Source organism: Triplophysa rosa, linkage group LG25 (genome assembly GCF_024868665.1).
Source record: "Triplophysa rosa linkage group LG25, Trosa_1v2, whole genome shotgun sequence".
Taxonomy (NCBI): Eukaryota; Metazoa; Chordata; class Actinopteri; order Cypriniformes; family Nemacheilidae; genus Triplophysa; species Triplophysa rosa.
This window is the reverse complement of record NC_079914.1, coordinates 11,102,863-11,128,429: the sequence shown is the minus strand read 5'-3', so window position 1 is coordinate 11,128,429 and position 25,567 is coordinate 11,102,863. Positions and strand designations below refer to the sequence as shown.

At 37.7% G+C, this 25,567-nt stretch overlaps 4 protein-coding genes across 6 annotated transcripts; all 4 read right to left on the bottom strand.

Moving 5' to 3' along the window:
- Window positions 1-304: 304 nt before the first annotated feature.
- axdnd1 (axonemal dynein light chain domain containing 1) lies at window positions 305-8,681 on the bottom strand. Its single transcript, XM_057325874.1, is given in 25 exon segments — window positions 305-1,397; window positions 1,634-1,764; window positions 1,841-1,932; window positions 2,435-2,545; window positions 2,748-2,855; window positions 2,984-3,118; window positions 3,217-3,307; window positions 3,545-3,741; window positions 3,819-3,912; window positions 4,104-4,317; window positions 4,397-4,631; window positions 4,735-4,804; window positions 4,882-5,048; window positions 5,130-5,231; window positions 6,063-6,183; window positions 6,294-6,398; window positions 6,514-6,654; window positions 6,728-6,849; window positions 6,923-7,031; window positions 7,526-7,582; window positions 7,666-7,751; window positions 7,833-7,923; window positions 8,007-8,110; window positions 8,189-8,367; window positions 8,438-8,681. Coding segments are annotated over 25 exon segments (3,078 nt in total). The 5' UTR covers window positions 8,535-8,681; the 3' UTR covers window positions 305-1,278.
- A 379-nt stretch (window positions 8,682-9,060) lies between these two features.
- nrd1b (nardilysin b (N-arginine dibasic convertase)) lies at window positions 9,061-17,850 on the bottom strand. Of its 2 annotated transcripts, XM_057325631.1 has the most exons (31): window positions 17,791-17,850; window positions 17,362-17,562; window positions 17,053-17,248; window positions 16,882-16,963; window positions 16,636-16,789; window positions 16,475-16,548; window positions 16,287-16,382; window positions 16,079-16,201; window positions 15,930-15,987; window positions 15,741-15,814; window positions 14,075-14,144; window positions 13,895-13,972; window positions 13,400-13,520; window positions 13,218-13,276; window positions 13,085-13,139; window positions 12,877-12,981; window positions 12,660-12,783; window positions 12,438-12,524; window positions 12,211-12,330; window positions 12,068-12,119; window positions 11,827-11,977; window positions 11,591-11,718; window positions 11,336-11,498; window positions 11,220-11,251; window positions 10,977-11,115; window positions 10,650-10,697; window positions 10,482-10,534; window positions 10,269-10,352; window positions 9,976-10,183; window positions 9,767-9,856; window positions 9,061-9,625 (listed from the first exon to the last, which is right to left on the bottom strand). In XM_057325631.1, exons 2-31 carry the CDS (start codon window positions 17,547-17,549, stop codon window positions 9,404-9,406), a joined length of 3,234 nt encoding a protein of 1,077 aa, XP_057181614.1. In that variant the 5' UTR covers window positions 17,550-17,562; window positions 17,791-17,850; the 3' UTR covers window positions 9,061-9,403. The 2 variants fall into 2 exon arrangements, with proteins under 2 accessions (XP_057181614.1, XP_057181615.1); XM_057325632.1 differs by lacking the exon at window positions 17,791-17,850 and having other exon boundaries at window positions 17,362-17,784.
- A 717-nt stretch (window positions 17,851-18,567) lies between these two features.
- On the bottom strand, window positions 18,568-22,488 carry rab3b (RAB3B, member RAS oncogene family). Of its 2 annotated transcripts, none has more exons than XM_057326239.1 (5): window positions 22,061-22,488; window positions 20,954-21,178; window positions 20,232-20,350; window positions 19,950-20,074; window positions 18,568-19,874 (listed from the first exon to the last, which is right to left on the bottom strand). In XM_057326239.1, exons 2-5 carry the CDS (start codon window positions 21,176-21,178, stop codon window positions 19,690-19,692), a joined length of 654 nt encoding a protein of 217 aa, XP_057182222.1. In that variant the 5' UTR covers window positions 22,061-22,488; the 3' UTR covers window positions 18,568-19,689. The 2 variants fall into 2 exon arrangements, with proteins under 2 accessions (XP_057182222.1, XP_057182223.1); XM_057326240.1 differs by lacking the exon at window positions 22,061-22,488 and adding an exon at window positions 21,712-22,053.
- Window positions 22,489-22,619: 131 nt separating this feature from the next.
- On the bottom strand, window positions 22,620-25,525 carry atpaf1 (ATP synthase mitochondrial F1 complex assembly factor 1). Its single transcript, XM_057326238.1, has 9 exons — window positions 25,317-25,525; window positions 25,082-25,190; window positions 24,824-24,871; window positions 24,671-24,733; window positions 24,384-24,434; window positions 24,174-24,221; window positions 23,830-23,925; window positions 23,639-23,746; window positions 22,620-23,509 (listed from the first exon to the last, which is right to left on the bottom strand). The coding sequence occupies exons 1-9, from the start codon at window positions 25,523-25,525 to the stop codon at window positions 23,333-23,335; spliced, it is 909 nt and encodes a 302-aa protein (XP_057182221.1). The 3' UTR covers window positions 22,620-23,332.
- Between the last annotated feature and the right edge of the window lie 42 nt (window positions 25,526-25,567).

Genomic DNA, 25,567 nt, shown 5'->3' with positions numbered 1-25,567 from the left:
TTTGCAATTTTACATGTCTGATACATGCATTTATAACACACCAAAGACACAGATAAACACGTATTCGTGCCATATGACTCCTTTAAGCAGGGGTTAGCTACAGTTAATACATCTGAAAGGTATGTTTTATTGTTATGCAAGAACAGTTTTAAACAATCAAAGATTTCATATTTTTAGTTCTTGGTACAATATTTTTTTATCAGACAACAGACAAGCATAATTAAAATGACAAAGAAAACATCACTAAAACTAAATGAATAAAATGCACCAACAATAGATGAATAACTCTGCAACTTTACCATCATCTACATTTTATTTTCATTTATCTCAACAAAGTATTGACTTGTCAAATATGTAAATATTTAAAATTGTTCTCACAAATTTATTCTTATACATTTTTATAAAGTTTACAGACTTACATAGACTTATAGCCAGCAGGTCATATTTTCACACAACGTAAGGACAGGAAAACGAAGGCACCCAAATCCGTGAAACTCCAAGAGCCTCACAAAAGAAAAGAGCGAGAGAAACCTGACATTTCAGAAGAAACACATGAAGCCAAAGATGCTCAAGTCATCTCGAGGAGCACTGTTGTGAATGTGGATACTGTGAGAGAACGTGTTAAAGAAGAGAGAGAGGAGTTATTGGGTTTACTGGAGACTGAGGGACACGGAGAAGGTACAGTAAGTGTGGACAAGAACAATGTGAAACATGGAGAACCGATGGTTATTTTAGATTCTGTGACCTGCAGATGGGGCATCAAGGTAGAAAAATCCTGAGCCAGTTTAACCAGAACAGCCAATCAAAGCCTGACCCCGGTGGACGACTCGGAAGAGAGCGCTAAATACTTGCCCGTGATGTAGAGACAACACAAACTTCAAGATATGTCAGACCAGTATGTTTTTTGGGGGGGTTTATTTAATGTTAAAATGGAATGGAATTTCTTCTAAAACAGGAAGTTAAGGCGGGACATACAGTATTAAAGACTCCTCCTCTTTTTAAAAGCCAATAGCATTTAGTTTACCTAGCGTAATGTTTAATGTTGTTCACTTTTCTTATGTCATACCACTACATACACACTTTCCTTTGATGCAGCATGCTAATGAATAATCCCAAACTAACTAATAATCACTAATAATCTAACACTTTTACTAACATAAAATACGTCTGTTTAGGTCTCACCTCTTGTAAAGATGCAACAAAATAACAAAGTGTGCGCTACATTTTAATTACAGGCCAAATGCTTTATTTTACACCCACTGAGGTCTGGTTTTAACCTTAGTGTCTTTTAGTGCCTTTGGTGTTTTTGGGGCTGGATTCGGCTTTCTGATGCGTTTTGGGTTCAGATGACACAGCCGGGGTGCTGGGGGTCTTGGGTGGTCCAGTTTTCTTGTTCACTGTGAACAGTTCAACAAAAACTCAATTTAGAAATAGAGTAGTTCAGTGTTTTTCTACATACACAAATCTAACTCTTTTTTTATTTGTAGCTGGTGGTGACCTTGGACTTTGTACAGAGTTTGTTACCAAAGTTAATACATTTACATTTACATGTTAAAAACATTTTTCAAACATACATTAGATACTGGATGATACTACCATGGGTCATTTATTTTAGTCGGTGTTTAACACTTACACTTGTTCTCTGCGTTGGGCCGAGCCTGTAATTGTTTCTCCAGATCTTGGATCTTGTCGAGAGCCACCTGGAGGTCTTCCTCGGCTTTCAGCGCCCGCACTTCTGCAGTGACGGCACGAGCTTCCACCTCTCTATAAAATACAGCTTATATAGCCTGAAGAAAATCTACAGATGTCATTACAGTCAAAATATGTGTGCTGGACTTACAAAAGTTCCTGCTGAAGAAATCTCACTGTTTCTAAAGCTGTGAAGGCTTCCTGGGCATTCTCAGTGTGAGGAGACACAACAAGGTCATCTGTCTGGAAAAATGATCGTAATCAATCTTATTACCTGAGAACAGACTTGTGGTTTGATCTTTGATGGCACTGAACTAACAGTGTCCTGAGACTAAAAGACTAACCCAAAGCTAGATTTTTAAGGAAAGTGTTGGCAAAAGTGCATCTGTTTCTGGTCATAAATCTTGCCTTTCTTTGTTTTTAAGACATTAAAACTTAAAAAGTTCAAAAGATGCATAAACGTTACTCAAGCCATTTATTTCAAGGGTCCTGACAGAATATGAACTAAAATATAACTAAATAAAATACAAAAATACACAAAGTGATTTGTAATAAATTAAACATATATAATAAATTAACATACTGTAAATAAATTTGGGGTTTGAACAGCATGACAGTGAATAAATAATGATTTTTCATTTCTTTGGATGAGAAGATATGTACATGCTATATTAAGAATTCTTGAAGTGACATACTCTATGGATGTAAACCGGATGATGAAAAAACAAATAAAATATAAACTCACCCCCGTAAGCTGGACAGTGTCCTCTCCCAAAATCTGTTCTGTGATATTACCATCATAACCTATTAGCTTGATGACTAAGCCGTCTTTAGCCTTTACACCCTGGTCTTCCCCCTGCAGAGGTGATAGCGTGACATTTAATAAAGCCAAGACTAACTGCCCGAGCCATTATCTGGTGCTAATTGTAGTGCCTGTGATATAAAAATTTTAACATCTTGGTAACAAAGCTTAGTATAGAATCTTAAAGGGTCTATGCAGCCAAATGGTCAATGTCAAGCTAGGCTTTTATACAGTATAAAAATGTTTCTTTATTTACATATTCATCAGCTCTTGGGGAAAGATGATGCCCGCTAATATCTTTCGTAACCAATGGTTCTTCTTCATCTTTTTTTGTCTCTGTAGGTACCTCCAGTTCTTGGTCAAGCTGAGAACACAGGTTCCACATCAAGTCATTCACAATATCCATCCATTTATTTCTCCGTTTGATGAAATTAAAACCCATTGTAAACGTCTGGTTAAAGGTCACCAATGATAACAGCTACTGAGTTCTACCAGAGAGTCCACGCTGGCATCCTCTAATGTGATCTCGCTAACAGACTGTGGCACAGACAGCTGCATCTCCAAAGGACTTCCATTGATATCCAACAGCAGGACCCGACAGCTTTCCACCCACTCGCTGCATTCCTTCTGTACACGCACAAAGCAGAAAACACAGTGACATTTCAGAAAGGATGTCAATCTGTTCGCTACACAAGGAGGAAACGTTTGATTGGAGCGGGTTTGACCTGAAGCTTGGCGAGCTGGTGCAGCTCATTCTCAGTGTCATGGTGAGTTGAGGTCTTCAAGATTTCTTCTTCCACGATGGCCTGACAAGAGCTACAAAGAAGATATTCTTAAGAACGTCGGTAACCAAATTAAATTGGCCCTCATTGACTTCCATTATATGAACACAAAACCACTGAGACATTTCTCAAAATATCTTCTTTTGTGTTCCACAGAAGAAAGTGTCACATACAGGTTTTGAACAACATGAAGGGGACATTTTATTTTTGGGTTAACTATCCCTTAAAGATGACCAGAATCCTCAGATGATGTTGGGTTTGGAAATGTTACCTTGTGATGTATTTGGAAAGGTTATCCAGCTTCTCTGAGATGATGCTGGCATCTTTATCCAGCTTCTCAGCAGACACGTCGACTATGATGTTAAGTTCAGGCGATGGAAGAGATGCCTGGTCATCTGAATGTACCGGCACCATTAAAAGCAGAAGGTCCACCATCCAGCGAATCAGTTTGGAGTGAATTGAATTGGCCTGGCAACCCAAGATCATCTAATGAAATGAATGGCTTATTGCGTAATGCAGGGAAGGTACGAAGGCCTGTTTCATACCTCCTCGCGAAGCCTCATGTCTTCACATTCAAAGAAGTTTTCTTGGGAGAACAGGAAATCCTTTAATGTCTTCAGGACATCATGGATGTCAATCCTTTCACAGACCCAGAAGGCCAAATAAACATAATAGTTCAATGAGGAACATCTATTTCAAATATAAGCTCTACAAACCATAAAATAAACAAAATGTTGGGTTATTTCAACCCATGGTTGGATAAAATATGGACAATCCCAGCTGTGCTTTAAATGAACCTAGAAAATGTCCGTTTCATGCAACTCTCTTACCTAGCATGGGGTATTTTCTTGGCCCTGTCCCGTTCAAGTTGTGTACTGTCCACCAGCAAAACGGCATCTTCAAACAGATTTATCAAGCTACCAAGAGCTTCCTCCATCTTCACCCAATATCCTGAAGGATTCAGTTCAGGTCCACTCCGTGATTTTAGTCTTCTGGACCAGAACTCCATATTATCACTAAGTGACATTAGTGTTGCATGGATCCCTGCATGAAGAACCAAAACACAGTCATCTATTTGAGAATCAACACATGACTACTATATGTGGAAAGTCCTGCATATTACCACTTTCTCCGTTGATGCGGATTCCCAGCTGCTTGTGAAGCTCAGTGATGGTTTTAGACAGCTCGCCCATGGCCTCTTGACCTTTAGGTGGCCCTCCATCTGAAGCCGGGTGTCTCCTAAAGAGCCGAAGACAAACCTCAATCCAGGACTCATGTAGGTTTGTTAGCATTTCGAGTGTTTCCTGACTGGACACTAGCTCCTCCCCTCCTTAACGCTCACATTGTTGTGTTAACACCTAGGGTTGAACAGAGATAGGGCTTAACTTTTTTGACTTACTTAAAGTGAAAAGTAATAGAATTAATAGAAACCAAGAAAATAAGACAATTAGCATTGCTAACCGTTGACCATTGTTTCAGGTCATAAGACAGTTCCTCCTCTGAAGATCTATCGGTTTTCATATCAGGGCTCCTTTTGTATAACAAAAAAACAGAGTAGATAAAACATTGAAGAATGTGAAGAAATAAAACAGGAATTCCTTCACTGACCTGATCTGGTCTTCACAGAACTTCTGCCACTTGACAACATGAGCTCGGACAGATTGGATGGTCTCGTGTTGACTGCTTTCAGTCTTTCTGAGGTTCTCCATGAAGGTGGTTAGGTTCTCTTTTCATTGGTCGGTCAACTCGATGATGTGCGATAAATCCTCTGAATCCTGTGAGTGATTATGGGTATAATCGCATACACGGTCAAGTCCTGACAGATCTGTTTAGATGTGAGAGAGTTGTGTTCATACCTTTGTTGTGAGGACGAGAGTGAAGTGCTCGGCAGTCTTGGCCCAGGTTTGCTCGCTAACATTTAGCTGTTTGACAAGCTGGAGTTTATTTATCTTTACTATCTGAAGGAAATATGAAAGACAGTTAGTTTCTTTCATTATTTATTTACCTCCAGGTCATTCCAAACCTGTATGACTTTCTTTCTACTGCATAACACAAAAGAAGATCCCTGAAGAACGCTGATAACCAAACAACATTGACCCGCATTGTGTGGATGCAAAACCATTTCTCAAAATATCTTCTTTTGTGTTCCACAGAAGAAAGAGTCATATACAGGTTTTGAACAACACGAGAGTGAATAAATGATGTTTTTGGGTGAACTATCCCTTTAACTGACTTTGAATTGTTACAAAAACAGCACCATCTACAACACGAACCATAAAACTCTAAATTGCAGAAAGGCTTTTATTTATAGGTTTTATTTGCATTGTATTTTTATTTATATTCTAAATTAACTTTTATTTAACATTTTTCGTTTTCATGTTAATTGTATTCATATTTTCAATTCGCTTTTAGTTTATATTTTTAGTTTTCAGGTTAATTTGATTAATATCTTAAATTCTCTTGTATTTAAAGTGTTTAGTTTTTATGTTAATTTAGTTGAGTTTTTATCAATTTTGTTATGAGCTCCTATCCATTCTTTGTTTATCTATGTATTTTTTTATTTATATTTTTTATATTAATTCTTTGATTTATTTTTAGTATTTTCAGTTTTAGATTCGTTTATATTTATTTCCTGTTAGTAATTTTAGTTTATTACTGAGACCACGTTCTAATAATTGTATTTATATCAAATAATATTTAGGCCCGTAGTTTATTTGATAAAAAAAACAAATGTTTTAGTTTATTATTTTTAGATAGAGATGGAACACTGGAAAGGTGTTAAAAGTGACCTTTATAGCGAGGCTGTACGTTGCTTTTCTCCAAAGGTCCCTCTCATCAGACAGGTGGAGCATCTGACCCCCGAGTCTTCTCCGCTGCAGCTCGTAAAGATCATGATACTTTGCTACAATGCTACAGAAAAGTAACTTTTGTAAACCTTTTGTAGAATAAATCAACACGAATTTGTATTAAACAGATTCATATACAAGCATAAATGACAGCGTAAATATTTCTTCACACACTCTGCATTGCGTTGTGATTCCTCCAGAGCTTTAGCGAGTTCCTCCTTTGATTCCTCGGCCTCTTTGGACACACACTCATCATGTACCTTCATCATACTCAGTTCCCTTTTAAAGATCCAAAAAATTCACATCTGAAGAGCAAAGACTGCTAAAAAACTTTGAAAAATGCAATACAAGCAAGCAAAACCTTTGTAGTCGTATAACAAAGAATTGGACTTACATATTAAGCTTTGCAACAGAGTTTCTAAAGCTCATGATCTCCTCCGTGAGCCGTCGGTCTAATGCCCTCTGTGCTAATGTCTCCGAATGTAGGCCTTTCACCTGCCATGGGATCCGGTCGAGGAGCGCCGCATACCTCTGCCTGAGGAGAAATAGGAAGTGATGTCACCATCTAAAGGATGGGGGATAAAAAGACAGAAAAGCAGTGATGAGACCTGAGTTTGGCGAGAAGCTGACCCCTCTCGGCACATTCAACACTGACTTGGCGGATGAGCTCGTGGAACACCATGTTGTAAATGTTCTGCTCCGTTCTAACCAGCTCCAGTAAATTTTCCATCTGAGACAGAAGAACAAAAGCAAGAGATAAACAAATAATATTGTATACCTGTGTTTGTAACAATAAACCTCACCTGAGAGAGTTCAGATAGCTCTTGAAGATCTTGGTTGACACCTGCTTTTTCCAGCATATCATCCATTACTTTCATCAGCTGCATCACCTCAAGCCGACTGCTGGGCTTCCTGGAATATTTTAATATACTTGTATTTTTACCATGTCAAAAACATGTTACACACATACGTCCAAACTTATGGACTTTATTTTTTGTTTATTTTATTAAGAATTTATTAAGGCACTTAGCAGCATGTAAATGAAACATTCAATTTTGTTCTTAAAGGGACAGTTCACCTAAAAAATTACCCGTCATCATTTATTCGCTCTCACGTCATTCAAAACCTGTATACGACTCCTTCTGTACAACACAAAAGAAGATATTTCGAGAAATGTCTCAGTGGTTTTGTGTCCATAAAATGTAAATCAATGGTGTCCAGTGTTGTTTGGTAGCAAACATTCTTTAAAATATCTTCTTTTGTGTTTCTGAGAAGAAAGACGGTCTCACAGGTTTGGAATGACGTGAGGGTGAGTGATGACAGAATTGTCATTTTCTGGGTGAACTATCACTGTAAGAGAAACATTTCTATTCATTTCAAACATAGTCTCCTAAAGAAACACTCACATTGATGGAAAGACTCTCAGCTTCTTTTCATTGTCTTCCAACAGAACTGTGAATTTGCTTTAAAATTATGAACAATTTAAAATGATGAACAATGAGAATTTCAAGAATGTTTTTATATTGGTCAAATCCGGACTACTTACTCATCATAGCATTGCAGTCCCCTAAGACCTTTGTTTTTAATGATGTGATATTCTTCAGGGATTAATGTTTCCAGTGGACGCACGTCCTTCAACCAAAAGCATAACACAAAATTATTAAAACAAAGAAAGGATAGGACCAAACGTAGACTGTTTGCTTAAATACTTGCTTTTTGATCTCCATGCAACAGAGCAGAGCCTGACGGGAGATGCAATTGATCCTTCTGATATATAAAGGCGTCACACAGAAAGGATATATCTCTGTTGAGATTCAAACAAGCACAAGATTATTTTATGGGCTGTGTTACGGTATTCCAAAAAATATATGCTTGTGGGATGATAACCTTCCAGCTCCACTTATAGATGTTGGCTGGTCGAGAAAGTATTTGTATTTCTTGCGGCCAGCGGGTTGATGCCATAATGCATCAGGCCGGTGTTGTAAACAAACCTGGTGGAGGAAACCAAAAACTTGTTATCGATATCTTCTAGCATCCCTTAAAATTCATCTTGACCAAAGTGTACATACCTTGAAGTCCTTGGGAGTTTTGCTTAATTTCAGGGGTCCGAGCGTGTTTTGAGGACATATGGTGGAGGTGAGGGTGGCAAGGAGCTCATCGGGAATTAAATCACTATGAATCGCCTCTTCTTGCAGGCTGCTTTTGTCTTTCATAGACGTGTCTTCTCTCAAAGAATGTTCTTCGTTCACTGAACACAGATAGATAGATAGATAGACAGACAGACAGACAGATAGATAGATAGACAGACAGATACTTACTATTATTGAGAGAGAAGTTAGTTCGTCTCTTCATGTTGCGACTCTCTGGTTTCGGTCCATCAGAAGGAGAAGGGCTGGACTTCACACACACCGACATAATTAACACTGTTCAAACTCTACGAGCACGTTTTAAACACGAACAACCCCGGAGAAGACGTACACGCGGCAAAACATGACGTTTCCGACGTAATTTCTCCACCGAGAGGCAAAACGTCGCTACTGTTGTCCACGCTCCTCAGTCTAGTACAATGATACATGTTTGTTGCTATGGACGCGTCGCGCGCCCGCATATTAACTTTCCAGAGTTACGGAATTAAACTCACGAGACCGTCAAAATGCAAAAACGATACTTTATCAAAATAAAGTAACGTTATCTGATATAATCGTTTTGGTTCTGTCGCTAACGTAATTCATATGTTGTTAAGTTCTTTCAATTATTTATAAGTGGTCTTATTACTTGTATAGTTTAGCGGGTTAGGGAACGTCATGATAGGCAAACGTGTTTTAAAAGCGCACGTATCCATTCCTGCTGAAGTGTGAAGTCAGCAAAAAAGATAGATGCAATTTTATATGCATTTTTTAATTATCAGAAGGTTAAATAAAACACACTTAGACGCAAAGCCTGAGGTACGTTTGCGTACACATCTCCACGTTTTTCATTTAAAAGATAAAACACATCGTACCCTTCAAAAACAACATGCACACAAAACAAAAATACAGTTAATTCGAAACATATTTTCATGATATGGCTATAATGTTTATCCCTGATTATCCAATAAATACATGATTCAAATTATTCACAATAATACATTGGAAGATTTGGGTGACCGATCTTTGTTATGCATTATTTAAAAGGCAATGTCTCTATCAGTTAAAGATGAGGTCTGTTTTAGTATTTCTCTGTAGGTTGCCAGATCATCTCATTCTATGTTAATTCGGGTAAATTGGGACCACCTGAAGTCAGTCTCAGGTCAGTATTTTGTGGTAGGGGTGTAGTTTGAGGGAAGATGTGAACGCCCGGATGTCTGTTATCATTGTGGCTGTGAGGAGCGCTGGTGAGGCGGTGAGGAAAGTCAACTCTGAAACATTCCCGTAAGATGAACTTTGGGTTTCTTCCTCCTGAGACTCCGGTGCCGGTGTGGTGCCATTTTCATGGGTTTGCTTTTCCTCCTCCCCGAATCCAACCACCTGCCAAAATCAAAGAATGAGTTGTTTATAGGGGTCAAATCATTTTAGTTTACTTAAATGTCAGCAAAAAAGAAAAAGAAATAGCAACATTTTATCTGATACAATTAATGTACTTTATAGATTACTTTAATAACAACATACATGTATGCTTAGTTTTCTACTGGTGGCGCCTCTGTGGTCCATAAAAAATGAAACCAATTCATCTTTGGTGATATCTTTCAAAATCTCAATCTGTAAGGAAAAGGAAAACGGTGCTCAGTAACAAAATCTCAAAACAGTGCAGAATAAAGAATAGGAGTTAATAATAAATCAGAACAATAAGAATGAGAACATATGGACTGGTTTCTCACTTCTTTATAGAGTCTTTCAAAGACATATTGCTGGGTGACCACTTCAAACCAGTTCCTGTCTACTTCATCTCCCAGTTGAGTATCTTCACATTCCTTCAGTTTGATCAGGGCCGTCGCTTGAGTTTGAAAACCCTCATCTGACAGATCAATCAACTTCTCTCCAAAGTTGACCAAAAACTCTTCGATTTTAGTCTCCACAAAGTCAGTGCTAAGAAATGAGTTAAAAGAAAAACGATTATTCAATTCAAATCATCTAACAGCAGGACTACTAAACAAATAAAAGAAACACTTGCCTGAACTTTGTTGCCTGAGTCTCAACAGTAACTGAGAAGCCAAGCATACCAGACGTGTTTCTGAAACACGCATACACCTGATACCTGAAGGGAGTGCAAGAAATATATCTTAAATATGTACATTTTCCAGACGTTTCTATCTAATTGAACTACAGGGATGCTACATATTCATACAGCAACAAAATGGATTAAACTGAAGAAATTTCCACTGACCCCAGAGTTTCCTTTGTCCGCAGGAAATCAAAACAAGGCTCTTCCATGTGCATCTGACAAATGTGAAAAATAAATGCATGCAGATGCTTCTGTTTAAAGGTGAAGTGTGTGTTTTTGCATTTTACTGAAAACTCAGATGGAGTGCCCCATTGGTGAGGTGAATCTTACCACAAGCAGCTCCATGAGCGTATGCTCTCGCAAGTTTCTTAGGCCTGTCTAAAAAAGATGAAAGCAATTTACCCCACATGCACTTCTAAAGGTATACTTAATGAAAGACTAACAACTTCATGTTTGATCTCTTTCTTACACAAAGTAACGCAAAGCAATCATATTGCACAGAATGCTGTTTTTTGTCCATTTTGTCCAGTTTCCATTCACTTTTATTATGGATAGTATTATGCTTTTTGGCCAAACTATCCCTGGTAAAAATGGCCAATATCAATTGAACTTTAAATGCCAACCTGAAACTTTACCGTACCTCCCATTGAGCATTACCTGACAGTATACTGTGACCTCTGAGTTAGCGTCGTCTTTATTGAGAGACTGGACTTTACATAAGCGAGGAGCCTGAGGTAGTTCAACCACTCGAAACTGAACGGGGGGTTCAACTGGAAGAGGTTTATACTGGAGTTTTCTGTAACATACCGAGATGAAATTCTCACAACACTGCCCTGTTTTTGATGAGCAGATATTGATCATAGAGAATAAGTCCGGAATAATGCAGCCGAAAAAACGTACTCTATAAAATATAGGAGAAATTCCTCGGATTCCTGTGTACATACAAATAACACATAAATAAGCAAATCCAGTACAAACGCTTGCTCAAAATGAAATGAACTGTCAACGAGACTCACAGCACTCGTGAAGTTCCCTTGTACGAGTCCCTCCACGTATAAAGCGTCCTTGAAGCGATTCACAAAGTCCATGAGATCCCCAACACTGAGGTCTGCCGTGATGGCACCATACTTCTGCATCACAGACCAGCGATGATGCTCCAGGATCTGCAGCCGGACGTCTCTGAAACACATAAAGTCACTCTTGAGAATATGCCTCGCAGGATTTGGATGAAACATGGTGTGTAACAATGTGGTTTAAAACCTGTTTCTTACTTTCCAAGCCGCTCTGGTTTAATGAGGATGTTGAAATAGGTCTTCTTTAGCTGTTCAGTAAACATGCGAAACACATCCGGAGCGGCGCTGAAGTCAGACAGGTGGTCTACAATCAGCTTCAAAAGCAACTAAAGGTTTCAATAATGGAAAAAATGTGTTTATTGGCAGAGGCATTTGATTTAAATTAACCAAAAATGAGCTTTCTGTGCGTTGTACTCGGAAGAAGTGAAACTCACAGGCAGTTTGTGATTGAAGCCTTTGAGTCTGATGAACAAGCCGTGGTCTCCAGGCAAAAGTTTATACTCCAGCTGCGCCACTTCTGCGTCATACGCCGGCTCGGCCAAATTATGAGCCAGAATATTCACGAAGAGGTCCAACAAGACCAGACTGTCATGGAGAAGAACAGAGAAAACAGGCAGTGCATGTTAAGTGTGATAGATGTTTTACCACAATGCAATGCAGATTTGAAACGCGTACTTTTTCGGAGACTCTTGTATAACTGGAGTGAGCAGGTGGAAGAGTGCGTAAGCTGTCGGGAAATACAAAAGACTCGATATGTACGGCAATTGTGGATATTACTTTTGTTAACCGTATTGTCGTCCATTTTTTCGTTTTCATACCTTTGGGCATCTTGAACTTGGTGTCCTTTCTGAACCACAGACGGCCTCTCGAGCCGTCCATTATTTTGACGGGGAAGTCCGTGTCCGGGCAGTCTGATGTTTTGAGAGTAAAATCTGTGGCTGTGAGAGGATGCAAGCGGAAGAGATGTGATGGTCTGTGATAGGGACGCTGATCATTAAAACGTTTGTCTGCCTAAAAATAATGCTATGAAAGCACCAAAACCGACCTATAAACTTGTTCTCTGCTGGAAGGTGAAGGTCAGGATTCAGTGGGAAATCTCCAGCCCAAAGATCACGCCATTCTTGTGGAACGTCTGTGAAAGTAGAAATAATTCTATATTTCTTTCACTTCAACACAGTAAAAATGCGTCAAATGTACATAAATAAATACATCCAACTCCGTTTGCCACACCAACAAAAACATGCTCAATATCCAGTCGAGTCATTACCTTCAGCACTGTACAGCGTTCCGAACCATTTCTCCTTTAACAGACAGCGACCCTCATGCTCAGGGGACAGAAGTAACAGGTTGGCCGTCTCTGGGGTTAAGAGTGTCAAAGCAGCCGAGATGACCTTCAACCAATTAGATTACACCTCGACATCAGAATACAGTCTCGCGTGTTTTTTTTATCAAAGCCTGACGTTTTAGACTTAATAATGACGGACCTCTTGGTTGTATTCAAACATAAGCTGGTCTCCACACAGGAAGTCCTCTTTGGGGTAGAGCTGCATGTTCTCACAAATGTTCTCCACAAACTCGATAGGGTCTGTCTGTTAGCATAATACATATATATGAGGAAAAGGCCTGTAAATACTATTTAACATATTGAGATTATTTTAACTGAAGGGGGGAAATGTCACAACTGTTTATCACCTGTTCCTGATAGTAAAATTCATTGGCTTCGATCTTCTGGATCTCCTCATAAATCCTGGAAAAGCAGAAACAGGACACAATTTAATCTGGAAAACCAACACAGTGAAATAAAAATCTTCAACAGATATGAGACCTTTGCTGTGGTCCGATAGATTGAAGCATCTTCAGATACTGGAAGACTATATGAATGATCTGCACACACAATATCATGTGTAAAGTTATTATGGTTATTAAGGTGATAATAATAATAATAATAATAATAATATGACATGAACCGAGAACACTAAAATGACCAAAAACAGGATTTCATCAGACCTGGAAGACGTTCTGGAATCCTTCATCAGTGAGTGTGATTGAAACACAGAAGATGGAGTAGGTGGTGTTCTGATCAAAGCCCGTCTCGCTGTTTCCTCCAAACAAAGCCAAAGCCCAGCATCTACATCAATGGAACAATGAAAACCTGTCATTAATTCACCCTTATGTCATTCCAAACCTGTTTGGCTTTATTTAAACCGCTGTGGAACACAAAGTAGTTTGGCTGTGTGTTGAAGTCACCATTGACTTTCATTGTAGGAAAAAAACGCAATGAAAGTGAATGGTGACTGACATTAACACTCTACCAAATACTCTATCTCCATTAGGGTTTGGAACCACACGAAAGAAAAGTAAATAAATTTAAAAACAATTATTTGTGAGATGCATCTCTTTAAAAAAACTGATTTTTTTCAATCTCTCTTAGTTCAAATCAATATTTTAGTGATCAAGTGAATGTGTGTATCTTACAAGCAAGAATGAAAATCCATAACTCACTTCTTTCTGAGTAAAGATAATATACTTCCAGCTCCTTCATGACCAATCAGCCAGGAAATGTAATGTAGTGGTTTTATTCTACAACAAATAAACACATACAGTGCTGTACCATCATACCATTAGTGTTCATTCAAACCTAAGCTGGTTTTTGCTGGTTTTAGTGTTGGTGTGGGTACCGACCTGTATCGTTTTCCTTGAGGTGGAAGAGCCCAGCTGATGGTCAGTGCATGAACCTTTTTCACAGGCACAACTGTAAAAGCCACGTGTTGTTATTAAACCTTTAAAGTGACAGTTCGCCCAAAAATGACAATTCTGTCATCATTTATTCACCCGCTCGAGTTGCTCCAAACCTGTATTCATTTCTTTGTTTGGTTGAACACTAGGGCTGGGTAAAAACATATTGATTCTTCGATTTCTTCAAGACATCTATTCATTTGCGCTCTGTTCACTTCTGAACGCACATTTAGTGCAGCTGCACCCATCTTAATCTGGACAATGCCAACATGTTAGTTTTCCATCAACGAGTAGGAAAAAGTTACTTTTTATGGCAATCTGAATAGGAAAGCCAAGGTAGGTTTAAACAGGTTGATTCAAATGGAATTGTTAAGGATTGTAAGGGTTAATACGCCACTGACTGTAGTCGTCACTGCAACAAGAGCTTTTATGTTTAATATTTAACTTTCTTATATTTCTTAAGTTTTCATTATTTACTGATGTTTATTTAAATGTTTTATATGCTGTAGTGTGCCATTTCACTGATGGATTTGCGCATTAAAAATGCAAAGAACGGATGTTTCATCCTCATTTATTTCAGATATCACTGTTCAAAAAGTATTTAAATAAGGTCTATATTTCTCTTCCACTCTACATGTGGTTGCTACACGCAAATATAATAAGATAAACATTATTTATATAAAAATATATATTTCCCAATTCTCAACCAAAAAAAAAACTGCCACAGTCACATCCCTACGTGTGCTTTACTTCATGGATGTGAATCTGTAATTCGCCTCTCGTCCTGAAGATGTCGCCATCACTCGCGCTGAGATTTATGGGCCCGTTTTGAATATTGAAATTTATTTTTATAAACATGTTTTTATGATTTCAATTTAACTGTTAAAATAAAAAGAAAAAATTAAACTGTTGGTTACTTGTTTGGTTACACAAGGTAAAAAGAAAAAAGTAATTCCAAACATAATTGTGTGGGCTCTGTTAATGTGAATGAGTAGGAGGGTTTCAGTTACCAGCATATATATTTAAATATAGATTCCATGTCTGCCAAACTAGCATTTTAATCTAAGTACTGATAACTAATCAATACTGAATCGAATCAAATCGAAACGAAATCATATAAACAAGAATCGAATCGCCAATTCGCAAAACCCAGCCCTATTGAAAACAAAGAAAGATATTTCGAAGAATCTCCGCAACTGAGATTTCTGGGCCACCATGGACTACCATAGTAGGAAAAATGATTGTATTGTATAAAGAAGATATTTTGAAGAATTTAGGAAAACAAACAGTTCTGGAGCACCTTTGACAACCATTTACATTTTTTCTACTATGGTAGTCAATGGTGCCCCAGAAATCTCAGTTGCTAACATTTTTCTAAATATCTTTTGTGTTCAAAAGAACAAAGAAATTTATACAGGTTTGGAACAACTCGAGGTTGAGTAAATGATGACAGAATTTTCATTTTTGGATGAACTGTCCCTTTAAATGTGTCACTGTGTTGTACTTTGAACAGAATTAAAACTTGCAATTTACATGAAATGGTTAATGTGTCGTAACTACATATCATAAAAGGTAACAGGTGTGATCTACACTGTGTGAAATCGAGCTGTACCTCTGTAAAGCTTATTGAAAGCTGGTGTATCAAATGGATCCTGAAGATGGGAGAAATCCGCCTGTGGCTGACCACTGCAGAAATTTACAGAAACATTCATTTAGCACATTTTGAGGAACACAAAGGGATTTTTCTTTCAATTACTGCATATTGTTAAATTGAGAGATGTGTGATAATGTGTTTACTTACTTGTTTGGAATTTTAAGAAAGATCTCTCTCACCCATTTTTCCAGCGTGTCCAGCTTCTCTATCGGGATGACAAAAAAAAGAACAGGCCAGAATAAGAAACGTTTCCAAAGTTAGACTAATATTCTCAAATTAGAACGGTACAAAAGTACCTTTAGACTGCACAGCGAGGGTCATGTAATGAGCGGAGTAGTATCTCTTCCAGAACTCCCTCAGATGGTCATAAGTATTAATATTCTTTTCTTTGGGCTCCTGCTTCAGCGTTTGAGCACTCCCTGATTCAAGTTCAATCAATATTGTAAGAATCATCCACTCGTTCAGTACCGTAAAACATTACGTACGTGTGTAATATAGACTGACCCCAGAAGAACTTTCTCATGGGATGATTGACCTTTGCTAGACTTCCAAACAGCATCTCTTTACGATAAGAGTCTGATGGTCGGGCCAGCTGGTACTCTGCTCACACAGAAAAGAAAATGAAGTGTCGTTTTTAATTTGAAGTAGCATCAACACACACATGGTTATATGAATCAAATATTTTTACAAACCGCTGTCCACGGCCTCCACTTCTCTGTCAACAGCGTTTGGAATCAGCAGGGGGCAGATGAAAAACTGTGCCCATCTGGGGACAAATAACACCAGTACACCAGTTTGTATGATTTATGTTTCAGAAAAATCTGATGTGCTAGAACCAAAGAAAGTGACTCACCTATCCAGCGCGTCTTTGAAGTACTTCCTCTGAACAGCAAAATGAAACATCGTCCGCTCACAATCCGTAGACGCATTGTCACTTCCTCCGTGTTTTTTCAGGAAAGCATCAAAGCCGTTTTCATCCGGGTATTTCTCGCTTCCCATAAACACCACTGGGAAAGACAGAAGCATGTGAATAGATGAAAACAAAAGTGACAAAATGCAAAACCCAGATAAATTAATTCTGTCGGTGACTGTAACTTACTGTGTTCGAGAAAGTGAGCGAGACCTGGCAGATCTTCAGGATCACTGAAGCTTCCCACACTTATACAGAGAGCAGCAGCCGACTGAGATCAAACGAACAGATAGAATATATCAAGACAAATATATAGGTAGACAACTATTGTGTTTAGCTATAACAAGATAGTAATGTCACCTGTTTCTCTGAGCGGCATTTCGTGTTCCGTTCATCACATTTATTTATTGTCTTTCTGCCTTCATCATCATTATTACTATTACCAGCACTTTCCTCAGAAGCCCCTTCATCATCATCATGTTCTCCTTCAATATGATCGGAATGAGTGACGTCTGATATGAGCAGTGCTTTCAGTCCATTGCTCAGCTCAATGTACCTTTTGAGTTGTAAATAAATAATCGATATTATTATAACAATACTGTTGATATTTTGTTATTTTATTTTACTATTGGATCATTTTTTTATTAAGTAGGAAACGTCTAAAGTTACCTGTATTTTTTCGGGTCGCTTGGTGACGTGATTATTTGCGGGTCACTTTGATCGCTTTCTTTGCTTCCGTCGGCTCGTGACAGGAGGCCACGCGGGTCGGTTCGAGGTGGTGGGGGTTCTGCGTCCTTCGGACCGGGCACTTGACCGGCAGATTCACCGCTAGTTTTAGCTTTATTCGTCTGGGGCATTATGACTTACACACTGTGCGTATAACAATGCGTGACGTTATGTGCTATACAGACGTAAAGTTTATAAAACACGCTACAGTATATCTAACATGATTGACACTTGTCAAACGTGCATTTCACGTCTTCTGCACTATTAAAACATCAACAGCCACTAATCCATAACAAAAACACACAACGAGCGTTTAAATAACCTTACAGCTTTACACATAATTAAAACTTCGGGAAAAAGTTTCATTCATACCTCTGTTCTTGTTGTGGATGGGATTACGAACGCTGATACGCCGACATAATACTTGTGCTGAGGACGTGTAGTACTGTGAAATCTTATTGGCTGATTAAAGATGTTGTAAAATAAAGAACGTACATGATTGGTCAAGACGCCCGGTGCTTTGGCAAACAGATAAACGTTGAGTTTTGGAACAGGTTGATCTGGTTTTAGCTCAAAATCCACAGATGGGAAAATGTAACAGTATATATGTGTTTAAAATATAGTATATATATATATAAATAGTATGTATGTTTGCTACTGTATAGTTTATGATATTATATGTATATGTATATATATATATATATATANNTAGTAATATATATATATATATATATATATGTACTGTATGATAGTATGCCATAGTATTCATAGTATTACTTGACTTATTATTTATTACAGAGATATCCATTTGTAGCAGAAATTTTGCTTGAATATCTTGTAGATAAGCTTGTCTAGGGTTCCAATTGAATTCAGTTGTATATAAAGCTATATATTGTCTGTGACATCTTTGAGGATGATATATTAAATGTATAAAATAATATTCAACTTAATGGTAACTTGCAACAGGTGCTTGAATGCATAAAACTCATATAAACCTCTTGTGAAATAAAACCTTGGTAATTCTGATATGCATATTACCACAATTCTGAATACTTCTGCTCACTTTCAAGTTTGTTTCTATTGCACAAAAACACTTACTTTAAATGTCATCAAAATGACAACGACATATGAAACAGTAATACAACAAAATACATGTGACTTGTGCTTTTATTGTTACAAATTGCATCTAAAAGTAACATTCACAATTGTACAATCACTTTACGCTCCAGTGCAAATTGTCTACAAATCAAAATACACTGACAGCAAAATGACACCTACATACTCCCAATAAAGGAACCAGCAGCATAAAAATAAATATCTACTCGGAAAAAAATACAGCCTATAACATCTGAATGAAAAAAATCTCATTTTGAATAATCATTTCTACTATAAATACATAAACCACTCGTACATAACATCACTTGATAAATTTCCAAAGTAGGTTATACGTACACCAATCCACGGGGATTTGCTACAAGTTTCTGAAATATAGACATCCTGGCACGAGCTCACAATATATTCATTTTCAACGTTCTGCTTAAGGATTTTATTGAAGAATAAATATAGATTTTAGAAGAAACTGAACATCACCTGACTATGGAATATGTCGATTGCGTGTTCAGTCTATTAGTACGCATAACTGTTACAGATGGCTTCTGACAATACTAAATTCAACATGTTATGTTTTTGCGTAAAACATAAAATTTCATTTTGCGGGATGTCTGATTTTGAGATTAACATCACAACTGTTTTCTGTCTTAACACGAACATAGCTTAAACAAGTGCTCATACTTTCAAAAATGCATACTTAGCGGATATAGATGGAGTCACATCCAATGTGCAATTCCTTTCAATATCAAACAAACAACCGAGCACCATAAAGTCTGCATAATGACAACCATTTTGCAGTTTTCCGAGTTTTCTTGTTTAGTGGAACGATATATTGTATAAACCGAGCATTTTCAACCACTATTAAACTACTGATATACCACAATTGAAATACAACTTTAAAGATTTGCAAGTTTGTGCCATAACAGATTTCAAATCTAGTTTCGGCAGTGAACACTGAAGTTCTGATAGCCACGTAGCTTTGTGCTTTTTTCTAGTCCCTGCTTTAAGTTTTCTATGGACTGTAGATTAGAGGTGCTATTGTTACCGAACTACTCGTGTGTTTGATAGCTACTATCTAATAGGTCGGTTCCGATTGCCACACAACTGAATTCCAAACAACGTCGTATCCACGGCCGATTGGCATGTGAGGAAAGACTGAAATCAGCAACAATTTTGAGGTAGCTGGGGCGGCTTATCGGTTAGCCTGGTGGCCTTGGCGCCGGTGACCAGTGAGGGATCCGTATCGACTCTTTCGGACATCTTCACGCAGATAATGTCAACCAAACGCTCAAACACTTGTCGGACGTTGATGTTCTCCTTGGCGCTTGCTTCGTAGTACTCGAAACCTATAAGAAAAGACCACATTGTGTAAATTGTCTAAATTAAAGAAACCAGAGATACAGGTATAAGGCATAACTCACCCAACTGGTCGGCTAGGTGCTTCCCCTTCTCAAAAGGGACCACTCTCTCCTCATCCACGTCGCATTTGTTTCCCACCAATATCACTTGAGCGTTATCCCAAGAATAAGTCTTGATCTGTGTTGCCCTGGACGAAAACGATAAAAATGTTAAGAATGGCCCAGGACAAAATGATACGGGTGGCCAGAGCTTCAATACACCCGCGATAACGTTCATAAAAACTTGACTTTACTCTTAAAAACATCCGAACATGGCAGCCTAAATATGAACTTTGCACTACGTACCAGTCCTGGACTGCATTGAAAGACTCTTCATTGGTGATGTCATACATCAGGATAAAGCCCATGGCTCCTCTATAGTAAGCTGTAGTTATAGTTCTATATCGCTCCTGTCCAGCTGTATCCTTTAAACGATATCAACACCAATGATTGACGAATACAACACAATACAATACAATACAATACAATATAGAATAGAAATCTGCAGTTAAACACAAATGTAATGAAAGGTTTAGTGGAACATCAATGAAACGTCTATTTCAGTCCTGTCTTTATTCAATGGCCAACGCTTTTCTTCCCTGCAGCTGTTGTGAATGAGTCTATTTTTACCATCTCACAACAAATCCACACAGATTGCTAATCGCATCTTCTCACAAATTTCGGCCGTGTCACACTTGTCGCAAAGATGCCCTCGCATGCATGCTCCCCGAACCCTCAGGAGCGGCTTTAATTGGCTATGAGGATCATTCTGCCAGGGAGCAGTATGGAGTGCTGCTTCCATGACAACCAGCATCGATGATGCATGTGGGAAAAAAGAAGGCGATTGTTTTCTCTCCTCCTCCAGAAAATGACGGCTCTCATTCAGTCTGGTGAAAGGCGAGTGTGGATACAGTCTCCAGTAATACACTTTCTGGTGTCTGTAGCGTCATTTTTAACAGGCGTGAAAAGAATTGTGTTTCCATAGAAACATAAACAACATGGCATTGCCAACGTGGCACCAGACTCACCCATATCTGCAGTTTAACTCTCTTGTCGTTCCTGTAAACAGTCTTCACCTTGAAGTCAATGCCGACCGTGCTGACAAATGAGTTGCTGAAGGAGTCGTCCGCGTATCTGAATAAGAAACTGGTCTTGCCTACACTGCTGTTTCCAATGATCAGGAGTTTGAACATGTAGTCAAAGTTCTGATCGGATCCATCCCTCTGGCCAAAACGCTGGTCTGCTTTTGCCATCTGTGCAAAAGAGTGTAAATACAGCACATGAATAACAAAGAAGTTAAAATTTCATCCAATTGTCTGAAGTATCCCTATATATATTATTTTATAAGATAAAATGTGTATATGAAGAGTTTGGATCCAAAATGAGATAAAAATTCAAAAATCATGTTTTTGTATTGTGCATTCCAATTAATATCTATCAAACTGCAGTTGGTTTGTTTTGATTTAAGCCATAACAACTCATAAATACAGCTAACTAACACAATAAAAACATGATAACATAATAAAAAAACATGATTTTAGAATTTTTATCATCTCATTTTGTAACCAAACTCTTCATATATAGGCCTGTATACAAAGAAACGTTTATTACATATATTATAATATCGATTATATTCGACACTGATATTATTAAACATCATTTATTAATTACAAATGTTACAACACAATGCCATTACACATAAAAACAAATATTACATTGTTACAAACAAATATTCCAAAAATAACATACTACATATATGAAACAATAACAAATCATATTTTCATACATTTTTGTAATAAACAGCTCGTCATACTGTCACGAATACGACGTGGTCTATGCATCATGAAAACGCATCTAAAACGTGCCAATTCACCAAGTCAAAAGCCTCCATCACAATTTTTACGTGGTCTGTTTGTCTAACATAGATAAAGCATCAACAAAATCGACAGGTGATTTGGCAGCTATAACCATTCACAACCATAAACATGCATAATCGGAGGACGATGGATATGGAAACGATCAGGTGATGTAAACACACAAGCTCATACACAAATTTCAAACGACGACATTCACAGACAAACACCCATAAACGACAAGGAGCCGTCGATAAATGGCCATATGATAGAGATGCTCACCTCGGATGTAAGCGCAGCTCCCGTCTGCTGGATCTAGGTGGGCGTTTATGGACGGATGCAGCACCTGACGACGCGCGCGAACGGATGCGGCTGCTAGCGCAGTCAAAACGCCGGTAATTAGCGTATAAAGGCTAATAAGGGTTATAAATAGCGATCATTGGGAAATGTAATGTCAGGTTTATTTGAAGTCTTTATAGTAGAGAACAGGGTGGGGCATCGGTGACAACTGACTAGCGTTTCCAACGGTTTATCTTTAATTACCCTCGTAAAAAAGCACAATATAAATTGGAATGGCTTCCTTTGCTATTAAAACATATTTTTATGTAGTGTTTTAGATCTTGCCCTAGATTTGTGTTCTATCCTGCAGATAACATCCCACCAAATGAACACATTACTATTAGAGACCCATACACCATTATAGTTTCCACTAAAACCAATACAATTCCCATTATAACCAAATCAATTAAAAACGTAATCAAATTAAACTAAATAGTATTTGGTGTTATGGTTGTAAATACATAAACAGAGTTAGATCAGATAACAAATAACAATATAAAAAACCAGTGTCATTATTTTAAAGATTCAAGCAAAACATTTCCAAAACCAAGTTGTCAGATTAAAAATGATAAAACATATCAATTACATAAGGTTCAAAATTTAGTTGTTTTTTACATTTTTGGGTATTGGGGCTATGTGCTTATAAAATGTAGAATTTTGATAATAAATTCATGGCGTGAGAATAAACTTTTATTATGAAGTACACCACAACAGACATACAAACAGAAACACTATTAGTGTCCCCGATGAATATACACAATCTATTTATAGATCTCACTGGGGTAGAGGTGTGCTATCACATGTTATACAACCCAGTTTCAAGTAATAAGACATATGGGGAAACAATACAAACCGGATTAGTGGTGAACCTTTTTTCAATAAAGTAAATTAATAACCATTTACAGAACCGGAAAGTCTTTTCCTGGAAAAAACAAACATGTATGTATCAGTTGTTTTTAATAACCAATAGGTTTGACAATATTATATTTGCAGGTATTGTTGGGAACACGTAATGTCGTTGTTGAATGTGAAACAAATCATGTGAATCTGCATACATGGTAGCAGATGACTCACAATCCCATCAGTCTATCAACTTTGAATCAAAGGCAATGGAGACATCCTCTTAATAATGAGTTAACATCTCTTCTCATAGGACTCCATTCATTATCACAGAGACATTCTCATTAGGCTTCAGTTGTTTTTACTGCCTTAAAACTAATTTGTTGTGACTCCCGGACCCACTCCACTCTGTTCTAGTTCTGCTATCACAGACATGTGTTTAAAATCTTCTGGTTTGTGGTTGAAGGTCTCAACCAATCGGAAAGTCTCATACCGCTGCGATGCGTAAAACAGCTGCACCTGATTGGCTAAACATTGTGCCTGATGGACGGTCTAAAAAAAGAGTTTCAGAAAAGTAAATTAAAACAGCTGTGAAATAAATCTCTGCATTCAAATGTGGTGTATTGTTTCAACAGGTAACATTTTAAGTTCAGTTTAAGCATTTACAAATGATGAACTTACCACAAATTTGCCATCCATTTCAGCAGTCATAAGTACAACGTCCTTGTCCTTCTGCAGGTCTGTATAATGGTATAAAATAACCTGACTGGGTGCATTCTCTCCAATAGTCTGAAACAGAAACAAGTTAATGTATCACCTAATCAAACAATAAATATGCCGTATATATAATAAAAAAACCAGGAAAATAGTACCTGAACGTTGATCAAAGAAGTGAAGTGCAGCTCGTGACCAGACCACTGGCCGATAAAGAACTCATAACCCTCTTTCTGGGGCAGGGCATACAAAAACTGCAAAGATTGGCAAGACTTAGCAACTGATACTGTATCTTGGTTTTAGGCAATACATGTATTGGCTGGCAATCTCAAAAGAATTAAGATTTATAAACTGAGGATATGACACTTTGAGAAAAAGGATTAGGCAAACTCATGAAAGGTGGTTTTGTGGGGAACTACTGCCATCAAGTGGACATTTAGAAGTTAGCATTCAGTATGATTATACCAGAGATTTGAACATGGATCAATGCCAAGAGTCTTACCATTGGACAAGATTTGGCACGACCAAAAATGATGTCATATGTTGAACCCTATGATAGAAAATGTGTTAGAAGGGTGTTCATCTTTCAATGCAATGACTCAGTATCAGACTAGTCGTCACAATAACTTGGAACACAATCTAGAACAATTAGCATAAAGTAGAGAAAGTTTAACATTGCTATGACAAATAAAATGCACAGAATAAAACTCACTGGGATGACAGCGCTGATCGTGTCTTTCTTTGCAAAGTACTGCATCCAAAGCTGTGAGGGGAAAAAAAGCGTTTGACCAATTAAGAAATACTTTATAAGTATAAAGTCTGATCATCTATTTAACGTTTTCTATATGATTGTAATTTATAATACAAAGGTGTGCATGCGGAAACTATGAAATATCCACAGTAGAGTATAGCCTAATATCTCCTCACTATTTAACAAATACAATAAAACTCTTTGTATGGAAAAGTTGGAAATGTGTTGCGGGATAAAACATTTTCTACCTCTGCGATTTCAGATCCAGATTTGTCTTGAACCATTTCAAGATTGAGAATAGACCCCAATGTCTAAATAAATGTGAAGCAGAAAAATAAGATAAAAGCAGACTATACAAATAATAAACCCCAATTCATCATGCATTCAAGTTTATTTCATACCTTATCTTTGGTGAAGCCCCCAGATCCTTCTTTTCCTCGTTTGTCCAACTAAAAAAAAGTTAAAGCAATGGTCTCCATCATCATGTGTACAGATTTGGTTCTGACATTTTTTGATGACATATCGTTAAATGATTAATATGTTAAATGCATGTTAATTATCCATAAATTAAAATGAATCAAATTAAATGTTGCGTAAAAAGACATCAAAATGCAAATGTAACGTTATTTCAATGTTAGACTACGGTTACTGTACGTTACCTCCTTCTCCATATACTTCACGAATTCAGCTTGTCTGGACTGTCCGAGAGGTTGCGTCTTCACTTCACTTCGCTTTTCCAGTCGGGCTTGGTATTCTTCAGGTTTTGAACTGATTTTAAATTAATAAACACAACATATGCGCGTTGATCCCATAGACTGAATAAAACGGGTTGATCCACCTAAAGTATAACATGACGTAAAAACCCCATCAGCGTTTGACAGCTAACTTACTCACCTGCGCAGATTCTTGATCTTCTCTTCATATTTATTATAATAGGGATTTTCCTCTAACTCCGGGTCTTTCTTTACCGAAAACGCCCTAAACTGAGATGGCACAAGCCCTGGGATGAGAGGTCGGATGCCAGTTGCCCTGACCGCCAACATCCCACGATACAAACATGACATTTGTACCATGGCCGCCGCCATCTTCTCCCCGTCCCACATCTATAAGTGTCCGGACGAAAAACAAGTCGGAACCAATAAGTT

What these genes read in the sequence shown, in the direction of transcription:
- nrd1b (XM_057325631.1), bottom strand. Translation starts at nt 17,549, where the DNA reads ATGCCCCAGACGAATAAAGCTAAAACTAGCGGTGAATCTGCCGGTCAA. An exon ending in CCTCAAGGAAAACGATACAG is followed by an intron (nt 13,973 to 14,074) that starts GTCGGTACCCAC and finishes TATTTGTTGTAG; the next exon opens with AATAAAACCACTACATTACA. An exon ending in AGCAGAGAACAAGTTTATAG is followed by an intron (nt 12,331 to 12,437) that starts GTCGGTTTTGGT and finishes ATCCTCTCACAG; the next exon opens with CCACAGATTTTACTCTCAAA.
- atpaf1 (XM_057326238.1), bottom strand. Translation starts at nt 25,525, where the DNA reads ATGTGGGACGGGGAGAAGATGGCGGCGGCCATGGTACAAATGTCATGT. An exon ending in GGGGCTTCACCAAAGATAAG is followed by an intron (nt 24,734 to 24,823) that starts GTATGAAATAAA and finishes ACATTTATTTAG; the next exon opens with ACATTGGGGTCTATTCTCAA. An exon ending in AAATGGATGGCAAATTTGTG is followed by an intron (nt 23,510 to 23,638) that starts GTAAGTTCATCA and finishes CTCTTTTTTTAG; the next exon opens with ACCGTCCATCAGGCACAATG.
- rab3b (XM_057326239.1), bottom strand. Translation starts at nt 21,178, where the DNA reads ATGGCAAAAGCAGACCAGCGTTTTGGCCAGAGGGATGGATCCGATCAG. An exon ending in GAGTTAAACTGCAGATATGG is followed by an intron (nt 20,351 to 20,953) that starts GTGAGTCTGGTG and finishes TATCGTTTAAAG; the next exon opens with GATACAGCTGGACAGGAGCG. An exon ending in GCACCTAGCCGACCAGTTGG is followed by an intron (nt 19,875 to 19,949) that starts GTGAGTTATGCC and finishes CTTTTCTTATAG; the next exon opens with GTTTCGAGTACTACGAAGCA.